Source organism: Morone saxatilis, unplaced genomic scaffold, assembly GCF_004916995.1.
Source record: "Morone saxatilis isolate NCDOM2014 unplaced genomic scaffold, NCSU_SB_2.0 Contig20, whole genome shotgun sequence".
Lineage (NCBI taxonomy): Eukaryota > Metazoa > Chordata > Actinopteri > Moronidae > Morone > Morone saxatilis.
The window spans coordinates 13,109,670-13,135,127 of record NW_023339763.1 but is presented as its reverse complement, the minus strand read 5'-3'; the positions used below and the strand labels follow the sequence as shown (position 1 = coordinate 13,135,127).

Genomic DNA, 25,458 nt, shown 5'->3' with positions numbered 1-25,458 from the left:
TTCTTCTTCTGCTGCAGGTGTCAGACAAAGGCTCTTTGACAGCAGAGGAGTTTGCGAAGCTCCTGGGTCTCTCTGTTCTTCTGTCTAAAGAGCGGTAAGTTATCTCATAGATACAGATGAACGACAGTAAACCCCTTCACCAAGACACATCATGTCAGTCGGTTTTACTACACAATATTTATGATATTACTACACAATATTTTTACAACAATTAGAATATTCACAGTTGTCTTTCTTATTTTATTGCTGCATTTTGCCACACGTTTCTTCTTCTTAATTTCCTTTTCTCCTCTTTTCTATTCCTTCTTCTTCTCCAGGTTGCTGCTGGCTGAGAAGATGGGCCATCTGTGTAGAGACGACTCCGTGGAGGGTTTGAGATTCTACCCAAACCTCTTTTAAACCTGTTTACAGTCATTATTGTTGAGATACAAAAAAAACTTTACTGTGCTACACTGTCTCTACTGATTGACGGATGCATTAAAAACAATCCTCTTACCACTACACATACATACTGATGTACAACAGCGCACTGTCTGCTGTACTTTGAGTACAGTAGTGTACCTATCCGATCTGGTTATGATAATTCTGTTGGTGGTAGATCTCTGCAAATCCACTGTAGGTGCCACCAACTATTTCCTATCTAGGTCTAAGAGAAACAAAGAAGATAAAACAGACAAAACTGTTCAGAATACTGTACATGCAGCAAAGTGTTCACTTCTCGGTATAGTGATCATTATGTGTGTAAGGTAATAAGTAATAAGGCTTTGGGAAAACTGACTTAATGGGATAGAGTTTCTTTTTCCAAGTGGACGGTTATGGAAAGCCCAAAGCTACTGACCATGTTTTCTTAAGTAAAAAATAAATTTATGTAATAAATGATTAAAGAAAGAAGCTTGTCATGGTGTCTTATCTTCTGAGGAGGGAGAGATCATGGACAGATTAATTAAATGTATTACCTTTCTATCTTGTTTTGCTCTCTTAGCCCTGTCCATCAAAACGAGATTTTTGTCCAATTTTCAGTCAAACTGTCTTTGAATGTAATAGCCTGTGTCTGGGACAGATTTAAAAAAGACCAAGATAAAATAAAATACCGCATATCTGAGTTTGGTTCACAGCATATAAAATATAGGGTGCATTGCCAAATGTCATTCTTCAGGCAGTTAATCCCTTCATTGCAGAGGTTGCGTTATAGAAATTCCAGTTGTGGTTGTTTTAAAGCCAAAGTGAAAGGTGAGGACTGTATTAATTGGCACAATGAAGTGCTTGTAAATTCACATCACCATATCTACTCACAGTATATCACATACAAAGTAACTGCAGAAGTAGTACCGAATGTGTGAAATATGAGCATATTAGTCTAAGTAGCTCCGTGTCTAGATGTTATACTCTGCTGGGAGCGTTGTACTGTACAATGTACTTTTTATTTTAATCTCATGTGAGTCCCTGTAGGGCTTTTTTACACACAGAATAGAAAAGTTCTTTGTTTCCATTGTGATCTGAGCTAAGCAGTTAAAGGGTGTTTCATCTCCAGAGAAGCTTCCTGTTTTCAGCTGGCTCTCTCCCTGGAGGGAAAACGAAGGTCTGCAGTGCTCTACAGCTGATTAGATTACCCTGCCATCCATGTGGTTCACTTATTGATAATAAATGAACTCAGTTGCTTCATGAAGTCTTTAGAGCTGAACTGAGGCAGGTCTGACCATAATAACGATGGGCTCACGCACAACACTGAACTTTTGGTGAATGTTTTTTTTCTATACAAAATAGCTCCTGTTCTTGCATGCTGAGATGGACGGATTTACTCAATGGTGCATTTTATGTTAATCCCTATCTTGAATGGCTTGAGTGTAATGTTTTTCTTTTCCATCAGTGGTTTATAGAAGAATGAGTTGTCAGTCTTTTTATGTGGGGGGAAGGTAATGTGATTGTGTGAGATGAATAGTTTACTACCGTGACTGCATTGTATAAAATGTTTTATTTTTTTTTACCCTGCCTCCTGGGCCAATTAGGACACACAGTGTTTTTTTTTTTTGTTTTTTTTTTTTGTTTCTTTTTGAATGTAATCTTTTAACAATCCCTTCCCAAGAAAAGATTTATGTGTAACTGCCACTTAAAGGTGTGGAGCCATCTGTTGGATCTCACATATTTCTCCATTTAGTCACTTTCCTCAGGCACCTGTGCTGAAGTCTTTTGTGCCTGTTCAAACTGATAACAATCTCTTGAATGATTTACTTTATAGTGTATATCATTTAGCGTTAAATAATGCCATTTACTTGTTAGTCAATTAATCTTAATCTTGTACAAATTAACCTGAATGTAAAGGTACTGCATGGGCGTTTCTGTTTTTTTAAGAACCAATATTTCTTTTAATTAATATGAATCTCAATTTAATCACAGGCGCCCAGAAGCAAGTTGTGAGAGACACTTCCAAACCAGTGAATAGTTTTGCTTCATTTTGCCTGTTAATCCTCCCAGAGAGGAATGTAAAGGGCAGTGGTGGAAGAAATATTCAGATCCTTTACTTAAGCATAAGTAACAATACTTCAGTGTAAAAAATACTCTTAGAAGTCTTGCCTTTAACTCTATACACTTACTCACTTAAGTAAAGTATTCTGCATCAAAATACATTTTTAAGTAGCCAAAAGGAAGGTATAGTCCATTAATGACATATTTCAGATAATATATATAGCCTATTACTTGATTATGATTGGTGATGCATTGATGTTTAGATCACTTTAATGTGGCAGCTAGTGTGGCTATTTCTGGGTAGCTTAAAATTATAATTATATGATCATATTTCATTAGTTGGTTTATATTTTGAATTAATAATCCAAATCTGCAAAGTAACTAAAGCTATCAAATATATGTAGTTAAGTAAAAAGTACAAAATTTGCCTCTGACATGTAGTGGAATAGAAGTAGAAATGATCATAATACTTAAATGTATGATAAATAATTCCACAATTATATCATTGATCAGATTTTTTTTTTAAATAAAGAAAGCATGTTATTGGTTTGTGTACCGTTGAGTCACGCTGTGTTGTCTTCACTGTGTCTCTACACTTTGGCAGGAACGACACAGTGAGTGGCACATAACATCCACTGCGTCCTGCGCGCCACCGTCAGCGCATCTCTTTCACGCGCTCTGTACACCGGCGCGCGCTCTCGGCGGGGGTGGGGGGGGGTCACTGAGATGATGATCAGCAGTTTAACAGTGAGAAGAAATGTGCTACCAACGCACGCTGGGGCCGTTACTGCGGTCGCTGTGTTGGAAAACTGGGAGAGGAATAATGCTGTGCTGAGAACAACAAGAGATGTGAGTACAAAAAGTTTTACGGTAACTGAGGATAATCCAGGTTTTGAGTTGAGTATAATGGAGAAAAGATATTCATGCTATGCCAGTTATTTGGTTGGGAGTGGACTCTTCAGCTGAGAGTAAATATTAACCTAACTTTCTTTTTTGTATTATAAGTGTATGTATTGATTTTATTAATTGTGCTTTATCCATGGCTGGTGCAAAACAACCTCTAATAGTAGAATTTGAATGGGGGTGTAAAATGGTGCCTACATTTTAGGATTTGTTTCTAAGAAAGTGAGGTGTGTTTGCAAAGAAATTACAGAAAAAAACAATCAGTGCAAAACATTTACAAGCAACCAAACAACAATGATTCGGCTTTACCCCATTCATGTTTGTTACGGGTACAGCCCCCCTCCAGCTGCTGCACTTGGGCAGCCCTCTCCATACCCATTGTGAAGATGGAAGGAAGAGGAAGACGCCACTGTAAATCCAGAAAACACATTGTCACAGTTCTAGCCTTCCTGTTTTTCATACCTCAGATCAGAAGCACCACTTCTTCCACGTCTTTCTCTGTCTGATGACACCTTTCAGCTCAATTTGTTACCTGCTGCCTTCTTGTGGATTATTTTATTTTTTATTTTTGTGTTTATTTGGGGATTTTCCTTCTGATTTGTAGAGGTCAGAAGTGGTGGAAGAGGACGGTCATGTGGTGTTGGAGAAAACAGAGGCACGGACATCGGAATGCCACAGGCTTTCTCACTGCTGCCCTTCCTGCTGGCGCTCATGGGATATGGTGCGTGTCACGAAAACCATCTTAATAACATAACTACATGTCTAAAAAGGCTGGCAGGATCACTGATTTTTAATTAATCTGATCATGCTGACACTTAACATGAGCCAAATGGGCTGTACAGCTCTATTCAAATGGGAGAGGGAAGGAAGCTGAGCTGAAGGAAAGAGCAGAGGAGTGAAGGGAGTAATGGAGGGTCACTCTTCCTCTTCCCACACTGACATTGCTTTGTGAGGATGTGAGGTTCGCACAACAGGATTTACACACCATAGCTCTTAAAATATATGCTACCAGTGCTGCAACATTTCTGCTTTTTCCCCATGTACTGATATTGTGCTCATATGCTCAGAGGTGTTGCTAAGCAGTACTAATTGTTTAAACATGTTATAAAAATATGTGACTTAATACTACTGATGCTTATCAATTGTTTATGTGGGTCGACAGTACTGAAAACTGAAGTTATTGTTTAGTGGTACTGAGTACAGTCCATCATTTGTGACCTTGATGTCCCATACAATAGGCCCGTACATAATTTAGTGTACATGAATCATGATGTTGCATGATGTTGATGTCAACAGTGACGCTACATTGCAATTAAGTCACATTTCTAACATTTCTGAGTTCCCATTTGATTTTTCATACAGTCCAAACATGAATTAGACAACTTTACATAGAAGTGTAGACACCTAAACAAATCAGGATATATCAGTTCTAGAAAATGTCAGGTTATTGGATCGCTGCGGTAAATTGAACCAGAAACGCACCCTATGGGCACAGTAACTCAAAGCTTGCCAAGTCACATCAAGAAAAATTGAAAAAGCAGATTCTAGATATAGAAATAAAATAAAAAGAAATTCTGAGACCACATTTTACCCATAGGTGACCAGATGTATAAACAAATGGTAAAATGTTCTCTGTGCCCTATCTCACTTCTGTGCATTCTTTCCTGCAGCTTTTGCAGGGCTCAATATCTGGCCCTCCTTCCACGTTGCCCTTAGCAACGCCAGTGTATTTGTGGACTTCAGCACTAAATCTAACAGCAGCACCATCCGCAGCACTAGCCTCTCTCTGGTCAACACGGAAACCAACACCACCCTTCTGACCAGGACTCTCCCCAGCAACCAATCGGCCGGTAGGGTGGAGTTCAACTGCTCTTGCTTCCTGTACGCAGGAACTTTCCGGTTCCTGCTGAGGCAGACCAGCATCTCTACTGTTTCTCATGCTAATGGCACAGATGAGAGTAGCACGGAGAGCACTGTCTGGTGGTGGAGTTCAGAACTGCAGGTGCAGTGGCCCACCTTTCACATTGCTGTGGAGAGGGCTGGAAACCACTCGGGATCTTTTCAGGCAAGACAAACAAGATTTCAAACTTTACAGACTAAGTTTGATGACGACCAGAGTGATTAACATACATTTCTTCTTCTGTCTCTCTGCAGGTTGGGATATCCACTAATGAACACTTTCAGGCTTGCTCCAGCGGCATTGACTCTGCCCTCTTCCTAGAGGTCAGCTACATGGAGTACAACCAGATAGGGCGAAACAGCATTGACAAGGTCCGAGCTCGCACACGACACCCGATCAAACCCCTCCGTTCTCAGAGTGTTGAGCTGTCCTGCGCCTTCCCCTTCACAGAAAGAGACTTCATACGAGTGGCTCTGCGGTCTCCACATGCAACACAGGATGTGAAGAGCTCTGGAGCGCTCTACCTGTCCCGTATCTTCTCCTATAAGCTGCTGGTGGAGAACAGCAATGCTTACAAGAGTGGTTGTGAAGGAACGATGACTGTTAAACTGATAACCCCACCTTGTGCTCACGTCAATGGGAAAGTGTTGCTGTATAAGGAAGCAGGTGTTGGAAGAGGGGTTGCTGTTTCCTCTGAGATGGGAGCAGGTGGAACAACACTGATGGGGTTTGGACCAGAGGGGCCCTCTTCTCCTCCGTTGGCCTTCAACTGGCTGACGCAGGGAGAGAATGAGACAGAATTCAACTGCTCTGTGTTCTACCCAGGGAGAAATAAGTACTGCTTTCGCTTTGTTTTCAACTTCAGTCGCTCCCCTAGTCCTGCACAAACCTGTTTGGTGGTTCACAGGAGTGCAGGTGAGATTTAATAGATCAACACATTCACATTTGGCAGCTGTCAAGAATACATTTATGCTTTATTGCTTCCGCATTTTGACATGGTGATAAGAAATTAATGATGGCTGAATTTAATTTGGCTGCTTTGTTTTCAGGGTCCTGCTATTGTGCTGGCTGGCTCACCATAACAGTTGTGCTTTTCCTGCTATGACAAAAATGTCTTTATCCTGTAGAGAGTGAACATAAAAAAGATGACAAAGGCATAAGGTTCACTGTTCTATGTCCAGAATCAGTCAGTTTTTCATCAGTATTTTCAGTCAGTCTCTATTTTTGGGCATTCAAGACTGAAATAGTCATCTTTCTCTTTTTTGATAGTGAGGTGGAAGATGACCTAGTGTGTCAACATCACACATTATCCTTATATCCAGATATAGAGCTACTACACTGAAATTGTTATTCTAGGTTATTAATAAAGCTATGAAATCATTGCCAACAGAGCATATCGCCACAAGACAGAAAATAGGCACCGACAGGACAGGGAACTATATTAACCCTCGTACATTCCTTACAACACATGTTCATGTTGGTCCTGTTGTCACATTAAGCATAGTCAGTTATAATTATTCATACATGGGAGTAAATCAGTCACAAATGTCACATTCTTTTTATAGAAAGTTGCTTGCAGCTGCATCCTGCCTTTTTTTGGGGGATAATATAAAGCATTAACTGGTAGAGCCTTTTTCAGCTCCATGAGGAAGGATCCGATGTGTTATACTTTATACTGTTTTTCTGTTTTTCTGCAGAGTCATGGGGCCCGTGGCAGCCATGGAGCGTGTGCAGTGTGAGCTGTGGAGAGGGGGTTAGGGAACGTGTGCGTGAATGTATGCTGCCCTCAGGTGTGGGAGGGAGGCAGTGCACTGGTATGGTGAAGGAACAGTCCCTCTGCTCACTGGAGGATTGTGTCAGTAAGTCTCTTCACCCTTCCTCCTCCTTTTTTTTTCACTTTTCTCTGTACCTTTATTTCTGCTGAATTTCACTTTTAACATAATTCTCTCCTCTTTTTCTCAGTGTTGCCTGCACCTTCCCCATCCCTCCCCCCTGTACAAGTCGGAGTTGCACCCCTAGGTGGTAACATGGTCGTGGTGGTTGGTATCTCCCTTTGCCTGGCTGTGATTCTGGTTACTGTTGTGGTGACTGTGTGGAGAAAGCTTTGCCAGACACCTCAGTGCAGCTCTGTCCGCAGAGGCTCCATGCATTCCCCTGGAGGACGCAAGCTCTCTGATGAGGCCTCCATTTGCAGCCACAGCCTCCAGAGACCAAGCCTCTCCGACGGCCATGGCCCACTGGGTGTGGGTGTAGCCCAGAAAGACACTCCTATCTTGGGCAGTCAGCCTCTCTCACAGTCCTTGTCTATACCTGTCTCAGAGGACCCAGAAAGACTGTCCCCCACAGGTCAGAAGATGCTGCCAACAATATTTGGGTATGTTTAATATTGTTTTCTTTCATCACACATTATTGTCAAACTTATTCTATCACTCCCCAGTCTTAGAAATTGAATTGTAACTGTCTGTCCAGGTACCGACTGGCTCAACAGCAGTTGAAAGAAATGAAGAAGAAAGGGTTAAAGGAGGCCACACAGCTGTACCATGTCTCTTCAAGCCCAGTCCATGACACCCTGTTAGAGACATCTGCTTCTCCCACCAACTCCCAAATCCCCACACCAACTGGATTCACTCATCCCGCACTCCCTTTGGGTCTCAAGGACGACACCAACCACAACAATTTTCATATAGCGGCTCCCTTGTCTGAGCAAGCAGCGCAGACTTCTAGGATCACGCCAGACAGACTGAGCCCCAGAGTGGAGCTGGTCTTAGGTCCTCTGGTCTCTGCTCATGCAAGTGGGGGCAGCTCAAGATGGCGTGAACGCACGGCTGACTGGGTGGAAATGGTGGAGAGGAGCGGGTTAGCAGGTCTCAGAGGAGGAGGAGATTCGGGAATGGGAAACTCCTTTCATAAGAATCCAAATTTCCGCCGCACCTCCAGTTTTAATGACACAAAACCCCAGCCTCCATCTTCTGCATACTCCAGACAGTTCAGAGAAAGGAGCATGACCCAGGTCACCTATCCAGCTTTATTTAAGTGTTTATTGAGCTGTTGTAGCTCATATTTGTGTAGGTCTGTTTAATTAACAAAGATCATGCGTTGTTCTTTTCAGGTGGGATCTCGCACCCTTCCTGAAGGAAGTTGTTGGACCAAAGGAGGATGGGAGAGGCAGCCATACCACTCTTACCCCATTCCAGAGCATGGGGCCCCAGAGTGGGCTAAATCCAGACCTCAGAGAAATGACCAAAGGAAGCCCTGGATAGAGACAGCTGTTCCCTCTCACACTGGTGAACTCAAACACACAGGAACCAACACAAACAACATTTCAGCATATGCAAAACACGCCAAAGGAGACCTCAGTAGCACTGGGGAAAGGCAAAGGAGTGGTGAGACAGGAGGTGGAGAAGGAGTCTCGGGGATTGGGGGTCCAGCCACGGGGCTCGCCAGCCTGAGTGCCGATCGTGCAGAGCGGGCCGAGCAGAACTGGAACCGCCGTGGCCCATCGCCTATCCAGAGGAACATCCTGGCCCGGAAATTAAAGGAGGCTCAGTCCTACTCTGGGGTCAAGGGGCGGCAGCGCAGCTCCACCTTTAGCGTATTGTCTGCGGAGCAGAGGAAAGGTCGGTGCCGCTCTCTGCCCATGTCCGGAGACTACAGCAGCAGTGGCGGCTCACCCTACAGGCTGAGTGAGGCAGAGCAGAGGATGCTGGACCTAGATCTGTCCTCAAATGTAGGCGAGGAGGAGTAGATCACACAGGCTTGCTGCACTACAGCAGTACATCCTCAACCTACAGTAAATCCTCTCTGCTGCATCTGTGACTTTAACCTCATCATAACACAAACACACATATCAGTGATGAAGATTGTATTGTATTTTGAAGATTTAGGGACCTTGAGAGCTTTTTCCTAAAATATATTTTAAAAGAGTTTCTGTCTTAACGAAATGTTTTCTATTGCATTTTTATTGTATTTGTATTAATATTTCAATTTTTGATCAGCATTATAATTGAACATCATTTTGTCTTGTTCAGAGTATGACTGGGTTTCTTTGTATATCAGCTACTGGTCCATTATCTACCATAATAAGTCATTTTTACCACACGGCCTTGTACTTATGTCACCGTTAAACATGCCCTAATGACAGTGTGCATTTCTGCACTAATGAATGTGCTGTTTTTATAATGCTGTGAAGTCAATCTGTACAATGCTGAGAACCCCTCTCACTATTTAGGGACAATTTGTATGTATGATGTAAGCAATATCTCACATTTTTAATGTATTTTCTGCAAAATGCACAGGTTGGAGCAATAGCATACAGTTGTAAGTATGTTTTAGAGCAGTCAAATATGAACATCAGTGAGGCATTGTGGCTGAGATGCTGTTTGTTTTTATTGAGTAATATCATACACTTTATAGGAAACAAGTCTTACTGGGAAACAGAAGATACTGTACTATCACCATTTGATAATAGTTTCAATAAAAAAGCAAAGGGAGAAATTAAAATAGAAAGAGTGTAAAGTTTTTGTCCTCATTCACAACGGAATTTGAAGCCTGGTGTTTTTTAAATTTCCCCAGCTCCACTGCCTGTGACGTCCAAGAAAACCAGAGGCCGCACCTTCATGGTGGTGTGTCTAAGGGAATACCAAAGGCCTTTCCAGGTCCCCCACACCACACCGTCATCATACTGGCCCTTGTACTTCCCTGTGCGGTAGAACTTCCCATTTAGGTTGGCTGCATGACACCTGTAGATAGAAGTAATAGTACACAATGTCAAGAGGGTAGCATTTTCCAAAAGACAATTTAAGGTGATTCACACTTTATCTTATTTATTTTCACAATCACAGTTCAAGTGGAAATGCCTATGCATGTGCAACAATCCAACAGAAGGAAGATGACAGAATTGCAACAACAACTGTAATACACACTTGGATTTATTGGAAAGGTCTCACCTGTTGAACCACCATCCTGCCTTATTCTCTTGAGCACAGCTGCCCTGAAGGTAGCGGTCATTGTCCTGTCAATCAGCATCATCAGTGTTATCAATCATCGTCTGCACATTGTCAGTAATCTTACAGTTATCAGCACCATAAAAATGCTTCGAATGGTAAAAAGGGACATATTACCAACCTGATCTCTGGTGCTGAACTGCATGCCGCTGAGGCAAGTAGACCAGTGCTCCACCATCCCCCCACCACCAGTCAGCGCATCTCCAGCTTTCCCACTATACAGCTCATACTGGAGACGATACTTATCCTGGAATAGGCATTAAAGCAAATAATGTTAGTAAAGTAATCGTTACTTCTGAGATTAAGAAACAGAAATGTGAAGTTGTTTAACTTACGGCCTCATTAGTGACCCTGAAGTTCTCATAAAACGCATAATTTCTCTGTCCATCCCAGTCCATTAGATCTATTTTCACCAGGTTGTTACCTTCAGGGCAAATATATATAGGCAGAAAATGGGGGAAAAAAAGCAGCCAACCAGAAAGAACAGTTACTGTAAGAAAAGACTATTCAAAAATAGGACACTGCTTATAAAAGGAGATGTGAAACAGGAATTCTGGGATTACCTTGACCTTCTGAGAGTAGAGAATAAATGTACTCATTCCCTAACCAAAACTCATCATTCCACAGTTTGAAGTCACCAAAGCCATCTCTGTAGTCCACCCAGTCTCTAAAATGAGAATTAGGCAGATATTTGACCTTTTACCTCTGTCAACCATTGCATTATAATGTGATACTGGGTTTTGCAAGGATACTGGCACTCATTTTATAATTTATCATATACTGTAAGTGACATACTTTCTCCGATTAAGTACCTGTTGAAGTCAACTTTTCCGTGCCGACGTTTCTGAAACACTGTCCATCCTCCTCCGTCCTCCATGTCACAGTAGACCAGAAATGGCTCCTGGTGAGATTTGGGTCTGATGCGGTAGAAACCGCTTGGTGGTCTCAATCTGTCAAACAGCTCAGAACAGTCTAGGAAGATAGTATTAAAAAAAGGCCTTATAGATTGCTGATCATTGTAACTCATCATATACTTTATGTTGCATATATAAAGATCTATAATCTACATAAACAATATGCAAATCTCAGTGAATATTATATAATTTTTCTGAATTATTTCCCACACTGCATCATCCCAAACTAATTTTATTTAAAAAATAAACACCCAAACACTTTATGTGAGCTTTTTTTTTTTTTTTACCTTTGTCATGGACAATTAAATTGCCTGCTGGTGGAAGTGGTTTCATCACTGTCACATCAGAGCTGTCTAATGTCCCACTGCTGTTGTGGTTTACACCGGAGTCTGTGTCAGTGTCAGGTTTACTATTAGACACAACAGGTTGAAATGGCAGAAAGTATTTGTGTCTCTGCAAGTGCTCAACCTGCCAAGTCCCAATCAAGAGTTTATTCTCCAGTTTTCTTATGCTGCGCTTCAGAGCTACAACCTCTGGCCCACATGAGTCCGTTTCCTAAATGAGGAAAAATAATTAAGTTATACATGTCATTTCTACTTTACTGGTACCAAGAGAGGGGCCAGCAAAAGCATAGGGATGCATCTCCAGGCAGCTATGAAACAGATTGTATTTATAGGAACTCTGCACTTTCTAGGAATGACAGTTCTTTAACAGCCCTGCCTGTAATTTATGCTTCATGAACTATATATTTTTAATTTCCAAATAAATCAAAAACAAAGACAGATATCCTGAAGCCTTTAAAGAGTAGGGAAAGCTACATACTGACAACTGTGTAGAAGAGGCCATGGTTGGGCACATCAGAGCCAACAACAGCAACACTGGCATGAGTTTTAGGAAGAAGTCCCACGCTGCAATATCAGTCTAAAAATTATAAAAACAATATATTTTAAAGATCGAAGAGTTAACAGATACAGCTCGAGAAACTACGATTCTTCAAACTTTTAAAAATCTCTGCACCACAAGCCTACCTTCATTTCACAATGCCTCCCCTTGTTTTGTCCAGGTTCAGTGTTCTTTTCCTCTAAAGATCTGTCAGTATTATTTATAGGCAGTGCCGGTTCTGCATGGTCCACATTAGATGATCCAGACTTGACCAACCTTGCCAAACACTGAACTGAAGACAGTTTGTCCTTTTCCTTTCTCGATCAAGCATTTTAGTATTTGGAAAGAGTAGCTGATCCCAGACCTGCAATTGACCTCATGGATAGAGAGGACTCCATTCCTTACATACCAGCAGTAGTCCTTCTTATTTGCCCCCCCCCCCATTTTTGGCGAATGAAATCATTTTAAAACTTTGTTTATTCTTTTCCTTGAAGTCTTGATTAATGTTTTATTATTGTGCTCCCAAAGGACATTGAGTCTTCATTGAAATCAACTTAACCCTCATACAGAGAGTTCAGTTGAACACGTGGGTAAACCACCCTTTACAATTCAGACATAAACTAAGAAAATGTAGTGGGGAAATAATTCCAAGCGATGCGGAAGATAAAATAAAGAGTGACAGCTTAAAGAAAGTGGATGTTCTTGTATATATTGTACACTAGTCCAAATGCCAAGAGAGTGCAAATGCAAAAGAACCCTACAAGGCAAACCCTAAAACATCTAAAAAACAAGCATCTAAAACAACAGCAAGAAAGTAGGAGTACAAGGGAACAGGTAGATTAATACTTAATAATTAATACTGCCCAATATGACTTGAAATTGGTCATTTTATCCAACCAACAATCAAGACACAAGCAAAACCTCACATTGATGGAGACATTGTGTGTGCTGTAGCTCCCCCTGGTGTTAGCTTTTGGTTAGTGCTTAAAATATGTTTCAAGTAGTAGTTAATATTTGTATTGCCATATACATTTACGATATACTTATTAAATATTATGATGTTATATATATATTTTTTTATATATATATTATTATATATTATGTTTGAAATCAGTTTTGGCTGTGTTATATTGATGTCTTTGATTTTTTTATCCTACCTTTTCTACCATAAAGTTGTTTTTAAAACCAGTGAAAGGAGCTATGAATAAAGTGTATTATTGGTGTTATAGTTATTGTTATGCCTCAGTCTGCAGTGCTCTCAGCTTTATTGTATCCTTTCCCTAGGTTCAACACAATGCTGTCACTTTAGGTCACGATAACGTTATTCCTCACAGCTATTGCAAACCTTTCAGACCGGGACTTTGCGTTTGGGAATGCGCGTTCAACTAAAACCAGATGTTACAGAGAGGAGGGAGATGTGAGAGGACGGTCGCAGCCTGTTGGCTCGACTCAAACACCTTTTAAGCAAATACTGAGTAAGCCTAGTTTTTAAAAAAAGGCCTCTGTAATCGTAAAAGGGAGGTTATAGTCAGGCTGTGGTGTAAAAGTGGTTTGAGGAGGAAAGATGAGTCAAGAGTAACGAGGAGTAAAGGGCTGGCCATTTTTTTTTTTAAAACACAGAGGTCCAGGAAGTCTGAAACCGCTACGTTTGCAAAAAAAAAGAAAGAAAGTGGATGGACCGAAAAAAATGTTACCCGGTTAACCTTTGAACCGTCTTCCTTTGTGTTAACAAGAAGTCACAAGACAAACTCCCGTCTAATTTCACGAATGACTGTCCTAACGGTAAGCAGGCGGTGTGACTTTTGCTAGTCCCTTCTTTTTTCTATGAGGAGCTCATTTGGTGTCAGCGGGTAAACACACAGTCCGAGGACAGAGGGAAGGGAAGCGGGGTGGTTGGTGTTGTTGCTGGTTGTTTTCATTTTTTCTTTACAGGTAAAAATGAATCCTGGTTGCTTCACTTTCTGTACAAGGTCGCTCATTTCGTGCTCCTAACTGCTAAGTTGTTTTTTTTTTGTTTTTATGTGCCATCAACGGGGCTGGTTGTATGTTAATGAACTCCTGGATGCTGATTGCATGTTTACTGATAAAATGGTTTCTTTCTGTCAAAGACTATAACTGTCAAGAGATACTGTGTTTCAGGACAGGACATCTTTTTGTCCTCTAGCTTGTCTTTCCTCTTCTTTTTTTTTTTTACATTTTTTGACACTGTATCTTTTTGGGGCAACATGCTGAACAAGGGAGTTTTTTTTAAATCTTGTTACACTCTGTGTTTTTCCAATGCAGAGACTGCAAGTTCAGGACAAAGCGAGGAGGAAGACACACACGCCATGTCCTCTGTCTACTTCAACCCAGGGTCAGATTCAGGTGTAAATGGGTGAGGAAGATTAAACCTTTATTCTGTCTGTGCGTGTGTTTTCCTTTAGCCTACTTTTAGTGAAGATTTCAACTTTTGCATCTATTAGAAACATTGCAAAGATGGAAGATGCCAAAGTGGAGATAGACGATGGAAAGGAGGAGAGTGTCGTACCTGACACGATGTATCAGTAAGTTAATACACCCTGCACTCCAGACAGTTATATATATATATATAAAACACTTTATGTACTGACAAGCATTACATTCTTTTGTCCTTTGCAGCAATATCCGGAAGAAGATAACACCTTTTGTCACGTCCTTTGGATTTCGGTGAGTGTGATTTGGATGCTCTTTTGGAGAGATCATGTGGAGTGATGATTGCCAGTGATGGTTATTTCCTTCGCCGGGTAGTGATAGATGATGCTGTCTGTCTTTTCATCCAGTATATTTGGAATGATCCTGATCCTAGTGGACTTTGTGCTGGTGATTGTGGACCTCTCCCTGTCGCAGAAGAGCAGAGAGGTCGGGAACGCCTTAGAGGCTGTGTCCCTCACCATCTCCTTCTTCTTCCTCCTTGACGTTCTCCTGCGGGTCTATGTGGAGGGGTGAGTGAGAAATAAAAGGCCTTGCAGGCAGCAGTTTGCACGCACTTGCAGAGCACTTTGTACTCTTGTGCAAACTTGTGCAATCAAATGTATCCCTATATATTTCTCACAGCCTAAAAGATAAATCTTATCTTAGCAGAGCTTGTTATGTTATTTGGCTAACACTGTAACAATATTTGAAGGTAGTTTACCCACATCTTCAGTTACCACTGCAGCAACTGCCTGCCTGTGAGTGTGAGAACCAGAAAAGTTTAAAAGAGTGATGCAAACGTTCCCAGAGTGCCGTGTCAGCAGAAATCCAGTGTGATTGGCTGTTAAACAGGAAATTATGAAGAGGAAGCTGGACAGGAAATGTATGGCATGTACTGGATTGGTTCTGGGGAACAAAACGTTTCAGAGCACTAGTGCAGTGTCCCCCTGAATAAATTCTGTTAGTTGCATGATCTGAGCAGTTTTCTCCGCACCGTGTGAATCGTCTCGTGTTGTTTTAACTATCCACCTTCTAGGTTTAAAGTGTACTTCAGCTCCAAGCTGAACATCGTCGACGCCTGTGTTGTGGTAATCACGCTGGTGGTCACCATGATCTACACCTTCAGTGACCTGTCAGGAGCCAGCCTCATCCCCAGGTACCTGCTCTCCCCAGCATTCCCCAGCATTCCCAGCATTCCCAGCTAACGGACATGTAATGTTAACAGAATTGGCTCATACAGTTGTGTTAGAGACGCCACACAGCTGTTTTTACTTCTGTTGCCTGATTAGACTTCCTCTCAGGATTGTGTACAAAGTGTGCTTAATTAACACTCTCTGCTGTTAGTGCTGTTGCACCTGTTAGGGTGGGACAATTTACACCTGTGTCATTCCTATTGGGCCATAGAGTTAGACACCATGTAATTCCCAGATTAGATCCACCTGAGGTCTAATCAGCCAACGTGATTGAAAACACCTCTTTAGGTGTGCAGGGCTTTCATATTTTATTATTTAATTAAAAAAAACAGTGTGGGTCTGCTTGGATGGAGAATCCGGCTGTACAGTAGTACTCCTAAATTTTGGGGACCCTTTAAATACTGCAAAACACTGTAAAAAAAAAAAAAANNTAAAAAAAAAAAAAAAAAAGATGCCTTTTCCTTTGGGAGCTCTGTTTACTGTCAATGTTTTGCAAATGGCACGGCAATAATGACGCTGTTGCTTCAGTTTTAATATCAAGAACACAATTATTTAATTAAATATTTCAGTTTTAACCTCAGGCTGAACAATCAACAATGAACTCGGTGAACATTTTTCATTCTAGAGTCACATTGAGAATATACTGATATCTTAAAATACTATAGTAATATTCCCTAATCCCAACGTCACCCTACAGTACGTAGAGTGCCATTGACCTTTTTATTGTTTTATCATATTTTAGAAATACCTCATTATAGGTCAATTATAGTCAATGCCATTAAGATGTTAATGTTTGTTGATTTCATTGATTTCTAAGTATATATTTTTCCATTCGTTCTTCATCAGGGTGGTGACGTTCTTCCGTTTCCTGAGAGTAATAATCCTGGTGAGGGTTTTCAGATTGGCATCTCAAAGGAAAGAGCTGGAGAAGGTCACCAGGAGGATGGTACGGTCATCGCCTAATGTAGTGAAGTTCACTGGAGGATTGCAACTGTGTAGAATTAAGGTCGGCATCGAGAGAAAGGATGTCTACTACCTCCTCATCATTTATTTGTTACTTTTCTCAGGTTTCTGAGAACAAGCGGCGGTATCAAAAGGATGGATTTGACCTCGACCTTACCTACGTCACAGGTAGTTGTTGCACGCTGTATAACGCAACAAACGCCATACATGCGTGTCAGAAAATATATCTTAAAGAAATGACTAGAAATTCCGCCCCTGTAAGAAGTTGCACATTGTTTGCAATCTTTATCCACCTTCTCTAGACCGTGTCATCGCCATGTCTTTCCCCTCCTCTGGGAAGCAGTCATTCTACAGGAATCCAATCAAGGTAAGTCTGACACAAACCTTAAAGTCCACTTCTATCACTCGCTTTACATGGATGAAATCTAATCACACTCACCAATTTTAAAAAAAAATCCATTGATTGGTTGCTACGAGGAACTAGAAACCAAATACAGTAGACCCACACACCTCTACACACACTGTCTGTCTGTGCAGGAAGTGGCGAGGTTCCTGGACGCTAAACACGAAGGCCAATATAAAGTTTACAACTTGTGCAGTAAGTAGGCAACACCTCTCGTCACATGCGCTGCATTCCTTTTCATGTAGAACTATACCAACCACAGCAAAAATATCATCTTCTGCTTCCAGGTGAGAAAGGCTACGACCCGCAGTTCTTCCACTACAGGGTTGAACGGGTGTTCATTGATGACCACAACGTCCCCTCCCTGGAGTGAGTAGCACTTTCTGTTGTCGGGTGTCATTTTTGTTTCACCTCTACGTTTTGCTTGTAATCACACTGATGCACTTTGGATTACAGCCACACAAAGGCCTTTTCTTGTTAAACAAATACATCCCTGACAACCATAATGACTAAATCCCTCTGTGTAGTGTTAGTGAAGTTTAACTTATCTCATTTTAAGATAAACTTCACCACATTTGCACCGCTTTTCTAGGCATGTGGACTGACGGCAAATATTTCTCTAAGCAAATACAAAAAATGAGATGTATCACTAACCGCCGTTACAGGGTGGACAATATTTTGCCAGGTTGTCTCAGCTCATCTTTATCATCGTGTGTGTGTCTGTCTCAGGGACATGCTGAAATACACAGCAAGCGTGAGGGAGTGGATGTCTGCTGATCCCAAAAACATCATTGCAATTCACTGTAAAGGAGGGAAAGGTGATGCCAAAGATCTCGACTTGTTTCATTCTCATTTAGTGAATAATTTGAGTTGAACAAGGACATTAGTTTGGTGTACAGTTGTTGAAAATGTCAACTAAAACTCTCATAAACTCAAACACTTTATTCAATATTCCATTCTGTCTTTTACAGGCCGCACAGGTACTATGGTGTGCACCTGGTTCATTGACAGTGACCAGTTTGAGAGTGCACAGGTACGTCTCTTTAAGTCTGAGATTCATTCAAGCAGTGGTTAATGAATTGGCAAAACATTTCGAAACAGGACTACTTGCTTACATTCCATTTCTGTTTGACCACCAGGACAGTTTGGAGTATTTTGGTGAGAGGAGAACTGACAAGAGTCGGAGCTCCAAGTTTCAGGGAGTGGAGACTCCTTCTCAGGTAAGAACAAGCCACTCAGGGGCCAAACTTACAAAGACACTTTTTAATAGGCATGTATTGTAAATGTCGGCAGGATTAGACTAAAAGCCACTTTGTGTAGAATTTGGAAAAAGTCTGACTGGTGCCTCCCAGTGGTTAAAAAACAAAACTGTGGCAGTGGAGCATGGAATATTTTTATATTACTGCATATCTTTTTCTTTTTTAACATTGAGAATAAGAAAGCTACCATATATACATTATATATTTATTTATATACATGTACATACAGTATGTTTCATATACCCTTTCTAAGCATACTGCTTATACGCTGTTCTCTCTGTGTGAACCACAGAGCCGGTACGTGGGGTACTACGAGATCATGAAGACCAAGTTCGACAGACAGCTGCCTCCTCCTAAAAGCCTCGGGATCAAGAGCATCCGCATCCACTCCATAGCAGGTAAAACCCAGCAAACCAGCAGGTCGATCCAATACATAACTTTATTCCTCACATATCCCTTTGTGCCTATTATCTCCTTTTTTTTGCTCTCACCCAGGTGTGGGTAAAGGTGATGGCAGCGATCTCAAGGTGAAGATAATAGTGAAGAAAGAGCTGGTATTTCAATGCGTTTGTGCCAAACAGGAGAACTGCACAGTAAGTGTCACACACTCGGCACACGCGCCCCATAGGTGCTGATTCATTTAATGAGCAGCTGACTAACACATCTCTGCCGTTTTTGAGGTATTCCCCGATGTGGGCAGCAACGCAGCAGTCATCAGCCTACAGAATGGGCCTGTGGTTGAGGGGGACGTGAAGGTCATGTTTGAATCGAGCGCTGTGAGTGCTTGCATTTTACATTTGAGCTACATATGCAAGGAAAGCTGGTGTCTAACCCGGTTGTCCTCTGATTCATGCTCTGTTGTTTTCATCTTTTCCCCTTAGGGTCTTCCAAAAGGATACGAAGATGTTCCCTTCTACTTCTGGTTCAATACCTCCTTCATAGAGAATAACACGTATGTTTCTGTTGCTTGCTCTGATGCAGTTGTTTTCCATAGCTCTGCTTTGACATCATTGCTGACCTCCAAACTCTCCACAGGCTGTTTCTACCCAGGGAAGAGCTGGACAACCCACACAAACCGAAGACCTGGGACCTGTACAAGGAGGACTTTGGTGTCACTATGTTCTTCTCAGAACCATAATAAAAAGGATACAACGGGTTGTTACAGTTGTACTTTTAATGGTGGATGGTAGATTGAACACTAATTCAAGAAAAATGAACGAGGCATAAAATGTTGTATGCAGTGGGCTCCTCCACTCAGTCAGATCATGTAGACTGCAGTGTTGCTCTGACGAGTCTTGGCACTTAAACTGAAATTTATAATGAGGGATATGTGAAGAAATACCATGAAATAACTTGTCTTCCAGGGAATCTGTTGATATCTGTATGTATGCACCATGACTCTTGAGTGTCCTAAAATAAAATGTAGAAATCTGGAAAAGCATCAGAAAACTTTGCACCAGATGAAATAATGCTGAAAGGCTGGGGTGTATTGCTATTTTTCTAATGTACTGTGTGTAGCTACTACTATGTGCACCAAGTGGTTTGCTAGTGAAGATAATCAGACAGGAATGTACTCTGAGGCAACAGCAGAAACCACAGAGAGTTTACCAGAACACAGGATGACGCATGAGAAACAAACGCACAGATGCTCATAGAACAGGTGTCACAGCTCCACCTTGAGGATAAGTTAGTTCTACTGGCTTTGTTCATATGAAAAAGGTATTGGCTTCCTTGTCTGTAAATATGCTACATGTTTATTAGGTTAACATTTCTGTGAGGGATCACTTTGACTTAAGGATTTATTGGTGCCAGTTGAGATTAGGCAACAGGTAAACTATTAATTCATAATCCAACATGAAAAGCACTTAATACATTTTTAAAGGATCAAGGAAATGTATGATCATACAACACAAGGTTGTTTGCAGTCTCTTCATGCTACAGTGTAATTCAATTTATTGTAGAATAAAACAAATTTAGCAAGATCAATATTCATTTAATATTTTTCACTCACAGCAAACAAAACAAGTGGACATAAATATCAGATTTTTATTTTATTTATCCATAACTTATACAATCTCTAAATTATTTTTTCATTTTACAAGTTGCATTAATTGTCATGCGAATGTTACGCCGCAGGTTGCATAGACCAAGATCTGAAAACCTTCCCATGTTACTCACACTTTGGGTCTATCAAACATGTTCTCTATTAAAGCTAAACTTAACTAGCAAAGAAAGAATTAAAGTGCAGACACAAAGAAATCCTCAGTTAGAAATACTCTTCAGGATTGAAGACCTACTTGGTGAGGCAGATGATGCAGTGCATTAAAGCAGATATTTTACAAACTGACCTATAACCCACAATGGAGCTGACGAGGCTGTTGAGACTATTGAGTTAAGATCCTGTGTGCCGTGTAGCAACTCAACAAAGCTCCAACCTGAGAAGTGATGGTGAGGTCCATTAATCCACCAGATTCAATAAAGTAAATGACCTGTTGAATCATTTTAGAATTTGTAAATCCCAGCAAATGTTATATTCTCACTGCATTGTGGGACAGGTCAAAAGGACAGACAATAGAAGTTTGATATTGGGTGCAAGCTATTCTGCAGTAAAACAGCACTGAAGCAGCTTTAAAAGTTGTAACACTGCTGTTAAGGATGAATACGTTTAACATAATTCTCCCTGATAAAAGGCACTCCGTACGACAAACTGCAAAGACATCTTTCAATGTCGAGCAGTCTTTTCACAACTGTCATTGCAAAACAGCAGTTTTGACAAACCCAACGTGTGTTGCAAGTCACAATCAGATGTCTTCGTAAAACATTACATGATAACACAAGGCATAACTGAGAACTCTTCAGCCTTAACGCAGGCTTACACAATCTACATAGACTGTCCAAGTAGCGAACAATAGCTCAAGTGACTTCCTGTTAAACAAATACGATACCTGCTGACCCACCAGCAACAGGAAAAATACACTTTTCGGCTCATTTTCAGATTTGGTCATATTGCTTTTCTCCTGTCCCACACCCCTACACCCAGAAACTCAGTCCACACTTCAGGTCAACAAAGGGTTTTTCTGGCCGCCCGGGCCAAGTTACCTCCAAAACCATTGAGGAGGTCGCACTGCTCCAGCTCGTCATACCGCCCGCTTCGCAGAAAGCAGAGCACTGCAGTTTTGCACGTCTCCTTGCAGGGCTCCGACACGTGTCCCTTATGTCTGAAGTACCAGAACTTCTGGAAGACCCGGTCATCATTGATAAAGGTCCGTATCAGCCCGTCACAGTCAGAAGGGAACAGACTGGTCACACCATACGCCTTGGTAGCACGGTATAACAGTGTCCATTTGGGGTTCTGTTCTGGCTTACTTGGCCCTCCTGGACTGTGGTTGGCCTCTGTGAGATTGAGCACGTAGGTTTCGTGGTCGAGCACCAGCCGAGAGCTGCCTTGGTAATTCCCATCCACATAGTAGACACGGTAACCTGGAAAGAGAAAAACAATGATTTTTTTTATTGAAGGTGTGTGTTGTTTCTGAATTGCTGGGAGAACAAGTTCATGAACTCACCTGGGTTAAGATTAACGTAAGTAGTAACACTGGGTGCAATGAAGGCCACTCCCAGTGGATGGGTCATGGTTGCCTCATCATAAAACATTTGGAACTCATCCAGATGTGTATGGCCAAAAAACTGTCCAGTAATTGTACTTTCATATCTGGAAAAAATAAAACAGAGGATGTTTAAAAAAAAAAAAAAAAGAACCATGAACATTTTATAACTTGTCATATTGCTCCTCCAGTTGGTAGGTTGCAAAAAGACAGGCTGACACATACAGCAAAGACAGTCTGCATATTCATTAACTAGAGCAGACACACAAAACCACAAGACATCTGATCTGACCCTGCAAAAAAAAAGAAAAAAAGAAAAAAAACAAGCGTTGCTAATAATAAGTCAGCCACACAATCGCTTCAGATTATGAATTCTCTTTTTAATAATTAGGGATCCTACATATTTAAAGAGCATTTTTACCAAAAACAGAAACAGTATAAACAGCTTTTTAATATTATAATTGTATTTAACTTTGTTTCCCCACCAGAAATATCTAGTGGGCTGACTTTTGCCCACAGGCCCCACTTTGGGCAGGCCTGGTTTAAATGATGAGTGTAGCTACCTGTTGACAATGTGATAGTAGTTCCAGCTCCAGCTGCCAAGACATAGGCCAGGTGGGATGTGACCAATGATATGTACCTAAATAAAGGAGGAAATGACACCATCAAAATATATATTTTTTTATTGCTGCCTCATGCTCAGTACCAGTGGCTAGAAATAAGTAACATGAGTCAGTCATTATCCAGATTTAGTAAAAAGCTGGAGGTGGGACATGAACTGGACCCAACGTCTTCTGTCATCTTTTGTTTTTACTGCTGTACTCACCTTCTCTCCCTTGTCCTCGCTGGCCTGAAGAATATGGACCAGCCACTGCAGCTGGTTAGCAGGGTCGGTAGAGTTCACCATCAGCCAGAAGTTTTCTCGAGCACAGAAGTTCATGTTGAGGGAGACCACCCTTAGGCCAGGCTGAATTTCCATTGTGTAGAATCCTCCATATCTGAAATTACACCCAAAGACATAGTTGAAGATTCAAGAAAGTGAAATTCAGCTCTGGGGTTACCCATCAAGATTTCCAAACTCTACATGAGGAACAGTATTATGGCAAATGTGACCACTTCTGTTCAAACAGAGGGATGTGAAATACAAGGTGAAACTGCAAACACAGTTCCTACTTTAAGATCTAAAACAAACTTTGCTTAACGTTTATTTAGCAATAGCACTGGTATCTTATCTACAGTTTGGCCTGACCTGCTAAATAATGTCAACACAAAATACACATTCAGATATAATAGAAACATGAATATCAAGAACCTCAAAGTCTTCAAAGCTTGTTCTGGTAACCATGGTGCCCATTCCTCTGCCATTGTATCGTACAGCCAGGCGCAGGATCGGTTGCCATGAACAAAGGGGGGTGGGAAGCTGTTCACTGGCGTACTCTCGTGGTTCCCCACAGCAGGGTAAACTGTCACATTGGGTCCCAGGTGTCTGGACAGAAGACGGGAGGAAGAGGTGAGAGTCAATAGCTGTTTGGATCAATTCCAGGTAACACATGACAAACGTGTGACCAAAGCAGCAGGAAAAAACACCCTGAGTGTAATCAACATGGCAGGAGTCAGAGTACAAGGCCATTATGAGCTTAAATTAGAGCAACTGCGTTATTCACATCCAATAGCAGCTGTCAAGCTATTCTACTGCAACTACGCTGACAGCTATGTGGTTAATGGTAAAGTAATAGCTAGACTACCCATCCACACTTTTATGTGTCAAAGGAGCAATTATGGTTTTATCTTCATGTCAAAACAAACTCAAAGTTAAAAAGAAAAATTACTTGTGAATGAGCCTGGAGATTACTGTAAGCTCTGACAGCTGTTGTTTCCTGGTCTGAGACCAAACATTGTGCGCTGGTATGTCTCCGGTCCAGTAGACCCAGTCCCATGGTCCAGCTTTGGCTGCATTTTCCAGGAGGTTCTCCACTGTCCGGAGAGGCAGGTCACACTTACTGTAGGTTCCCCAGTACCCAGCCTGCCGCCGCCTCCAAATGGGAGAGCTCGAGTCGTTGCGACAACACAAAGGGTCCTTGCAGTCGGCGGCGCTGCCGGCTTCATACTCCTGTTGGGGCAGAAAATTATTTTTAAAAAAGCAGTTAGGTGACCAAAATCATCCTATTGTTTTCTGCTTAGTCATTCCAATTTTCCTGTGGAAACTGGAACATCTCTTTTGAGTAAATCATTAACTTCAACCTCGTGTTTTTGGAGGGCATGACCTCAACACAGATTGCAATCCTTGAATTGGAACACTGTCCACATGAAATTTTGATAGACAAAACTTTGAGGCACTTCGAAAACTAAAAAAAGAGAGGGATATAGCTGGATTTTCCCACATCAAACTGGGTACCAGAACTCGCTGCAGGGTGATTATTTTGGTTCAGTTCTGCAACGGCACACACTCACCTGGTCCCAGTGGATATCTGTTAGGAACAGGACCCTGCTCTGCGGAGAACCGGGTTTGGGAGGAGAGGGTGGTGTAACAGGGGGCTTAGGGACCTTCGGCAACGTGATGTTCCAGGCAGCGTAGATGTCAAATTTGCCGCAGGAAGCGCCCACCAGCAGGGCACACGCTTCAGTGGGCCACAGCACGGACTGCTGCAGAGCCCGGATGAAGTCATCCCTGAACAACTCCGTTATTTCTCGACACACCTGCTCATCAGCCAGATGGAGACGAATACACGCCTCACCTACTGCACGCGCCACTCGCTCTTCATTTGTATCACTCTAGGAGAGACAACAGGATTAGAATAAATACAATTCCATGTAAAGATTGACCTTCAGAGGCTTTAGACATGATGCTTCAATGACCGTCAAAACCTCAAACACCCTGAAAAACCAGTGAGACTGAAATCTGTAAGAGTTCAACTTATTAGATAACAATAGAACACTTGTTGTGCAAAAGTCACACGCTTGGAAGGGTGCAGCATTTAAGTGTGACATTTTCATTTTTGATTTGAACAATAAATCTGGCCGGTTTAGAAAACGTATTTTTTGAGGTCAACAGCTGTAGCTATTGGATGGCAAGAGCAACTGAGGTCAAAAAAAAAAGAAATGATCAACATGTCTCGAGCCTGTTTTTGTGACAATTCAGCTATAAACACCAGGGCATATAAAAAGAGAGGGGAAGTTGTCAAGGGGCAGAACAAGAACTGGGCCTTAGCATCACATGCCTCAAATGGTTTTTGCAAACTTGAGTAAACCTACCAGTAACCCAACTGTACCCGTATCACAATTTCAAATACATTTTGAAATCAATATTTTCAAATTGAGAGAAGACAATCATGAAGGTTCAAATGTTCAGTTTGTGTTCAAACTGTTTCATTTTAAAGGCTGTGTTGTGGCTGTAGTTTGTGGAGACTGGTGTAGCCTAATATTAGATAGAAAACAAAGGGTGGACAGAATATTAGATTGTAGAACACCTCTCAATACAACGCAACGCAACCCAACACTGCCAAAAAACACAGCCGCCAGAGCGCCTATTAAGTTCAGTTGCAG

At 41.6% G+C, this 25,458-nt stretch overlaps 5 protein-coding genes across 7 annotated transcripts in view; 3 read left to right on the top strand and 2 right to left on the bottom strand.

Annotated features, from left to right (window-relative positions):
* The window catches only part of vps36 (vacuolar protein sorting 36 homolog), a 6,361-nt gene extending 5,477 nt beyond the window's left edge, over window positions 1–884 (top strand). The window contains 2 exon segments of the mRNA XM_035666867.1: window positions 18–94; window positions 318–884. Coding sequence (XP_035522760.1) covers window positions 18–94; window positions 318–399 — 159 coding nt within the window. The 3' untranslated portion in view covers window positions 400–884.
* A 2,313-nt stretch (window positions 885–3,197) lies between these two features.
* On the top strand, window positions 3,198–9,729 carry LOC118332048 (thrombospondin type-1 domain-containing protein 1). Its single transcript, XM_035667179.1, has 8 exons — window positions 3,198–3,312; window positions 3,971–4,087; window positions 5,037–5,431; window positions 5,521–6,181; window positions 6,964–7,125; window positions 7,229–7,640; window positions 7,736–8,276; window positions 8,376–9,729. The coding sequence occupies exons 2-8, from the start codon at window positions 4,036–4,038 to the stop codon at window positions 9,009–9,011; spliced, it is 2,859 nt and encodes a 952-aa protein (XP_035523072.1). The 5' UTR covers window positions 3,198–3,312; window positions 3,971–4,035; the 3' UTR covers window positions 9,012–9,729.
* A 45-nt stretch (window positions 9,730–9,774) lies between these two features.
* fgl1b (fibrinogen like 1B) lies at window positions 9,775–12,217 on the bottom strand. The gene is made up of 9 exons (XM_035666866.1): window positions 12,212–12,217; window positions 12,006–12,104; window positions 11,471–11,738; window positions 11,082–11,241; window positions 10,839–10,936; window positions 10,605–10,693; window positions 10,391–10,516; window positions 10,213–10,277; window positions 9,775–10,005 (listed from the first exon to the last, which is right to left on the bottom strand). The coding sequence occupies exons 1-9, from the start codon at window positions 12,215–12,217 to the stop codon at window positions 9,825–9,827; spliced, it is 1,092 nt and encodes a 363-aa protein (XP_035522759.1). The 3' UTR covers window positions 9,775–9,824.
* Window positions 12,218–13,462: 1,245 nt separating this feature from the next.
* On the top strand, window positions 13,463–19,790 carry tpte (transmembrane phosphatase with tensin homology). 2 transcript variants are annotated; one of them, XM_035666398.1, is made up of 19 exons: window positions 13,463–13,847; window positions 14,349–14,439; window positions 14,528–14,608; window positions 14,703–14,750; window positions 14,864–15,025; window positions 15,532–15,651; window positions 16,535–16,634; window positions 16,756–16,819; window positions 16,954–17,018; window positions 17,189–17,249; window positions 17,342–17,423; window positions 17,784–17,872; window positions 18,026–18,087; window positions 18,194–18,274; window positions 18,606–18,711; window positions 18,809–18,906; window positions 18,994–19,089; window positions 19,195–19,265; window positions 19,349–19,790. In XM_035666398.1, the coding sequence occupies exons 2-19, from the start codon at window positions 14,393–14,395 to the stop codon at window positions 19,449–19,451; spliced, it is 1,536 nt and encodes a 511-aa protein (XP_035522291.1). In that variant the 5' UTR covers window positions 13,463–13,847; window positions 14,349–14,392; the 3' UTR covers window positions 19,452–19,790. The 2 variants fall into 2 exon arrangements, with proteins under 2 accessions (XP_035522291.1, XP_035522292.1); XM_035666399.1 differs by lacking the exon at window positions 13,463–13,847 and adding an exon at window positions 13,867–13,997.
* A 555-nt stretch (window positions 19,791–20,345) lies between these two features.
* smpd1 (sphingomyelin phosphodiesterase 1) overlaps window positions 20,346–25,458 on the bottom strand; it is a 6,145-nt gene continuing 1,032 nt past the window's right edge. Inside the window, exons 2-8 of one of the 2 annotated variants that reach the window (XM_035666397.1) lie at window positions 24,367–24,687; window positions 23,745–24,025; window positions 23,228–23,401; window positions 22,742–22,913; window positions 22,479–22,555; window positions 21,877–22,022; window positions 20,346–21,793 (exon numbers count right to left, since the gene is read on the bottom strand). In XM_035666397.1, coding sequence (XP_035522290.1) covers window positions 21,375–21,793; window positions 21,877–22,022; window positions 22,479–22,555; window positions 22,742–22,913; window positions 23,228–23,401; window positions 23,745–24,025; window positions 24,367–24,687 — 1,590 coding nt within the window. In that variant the 3' untranslated portion in view covers window positions 20,346–21,374. The remainder of the gene's footprint in view (window positions 21,794–21,876; window positions 22,023–22,478; window positions 22,556–22,741; window positions 22,914–23,227; window positions 23,402–23,744; window positions 24,026–24,366; window positions 24,688–25,458) is intronic. The other variant, XM_035666396.1, reaches the window with a different exon arrangement.

Excerpts from the sequence above, each read along its gene's own strand:
- LOC118332048 (XM_035667179.1), top strand. The coding sequence starts at position 4,036 with ATGCCACAGGCTTTCTCACTGCTGCCCTTCCTGCTGGCGCTCATGGGA. Across the intron at positions 5,432-5,520 it reads ACCACTCGGGATCTTTTCAG|GTTGGGATATCCACTAATGA; the intron begins GCAAGACAAACA and ends GTCTCTCTGCAG. Across the intron at positions 8,277-8,375 it reads GAGAAAGGAGCATGACCCAG|GTGGGATCTCGCACCCTTCC; the intron begins GTCACCTATCCA and ends TGTTCTTTTCAG.
- fgl1b (XM_035666866.1), bottom strand. Across the intron at positions 10,517-10,604 it reads TCAGGGTCACTAATGAGGCC|GATAAGTATCGTCTCCAGTA; the intron begins GTAAGTTAAACA and ends TGCCTATTCCAG. Across the intron at positions 10,006-10,212 it reads GCAGGATGGTGGTTCAACAG|GTGTCATGCAGCCAACCTAA; the intron begins GTGAGACCTTTC and ends TTCTATCTACAG.
- tpte (XM_035666398.1), top strand. The coding sequence starts at position 14,393 with ATGTCCTCTGTCTACTTCAACCCAGGGTCAGATTCAGGTGTAAATGG. Across the intron at positions 14,751-14,863 it reads GTCACGTCCTTTGGATTTCG|TATATTTGGAATGATCCTGA; the intron begins GTGAGTGTGATT and ends CTTTTCATCCAG. Across the intron at positions 18,275-18,605 it reads GAGTGGAGACTCCTTCTCAG|AGCCGGTACGTGGGGTACTA; the intron begins GTAAGAACAAGC and ends TGTGAACCACAG.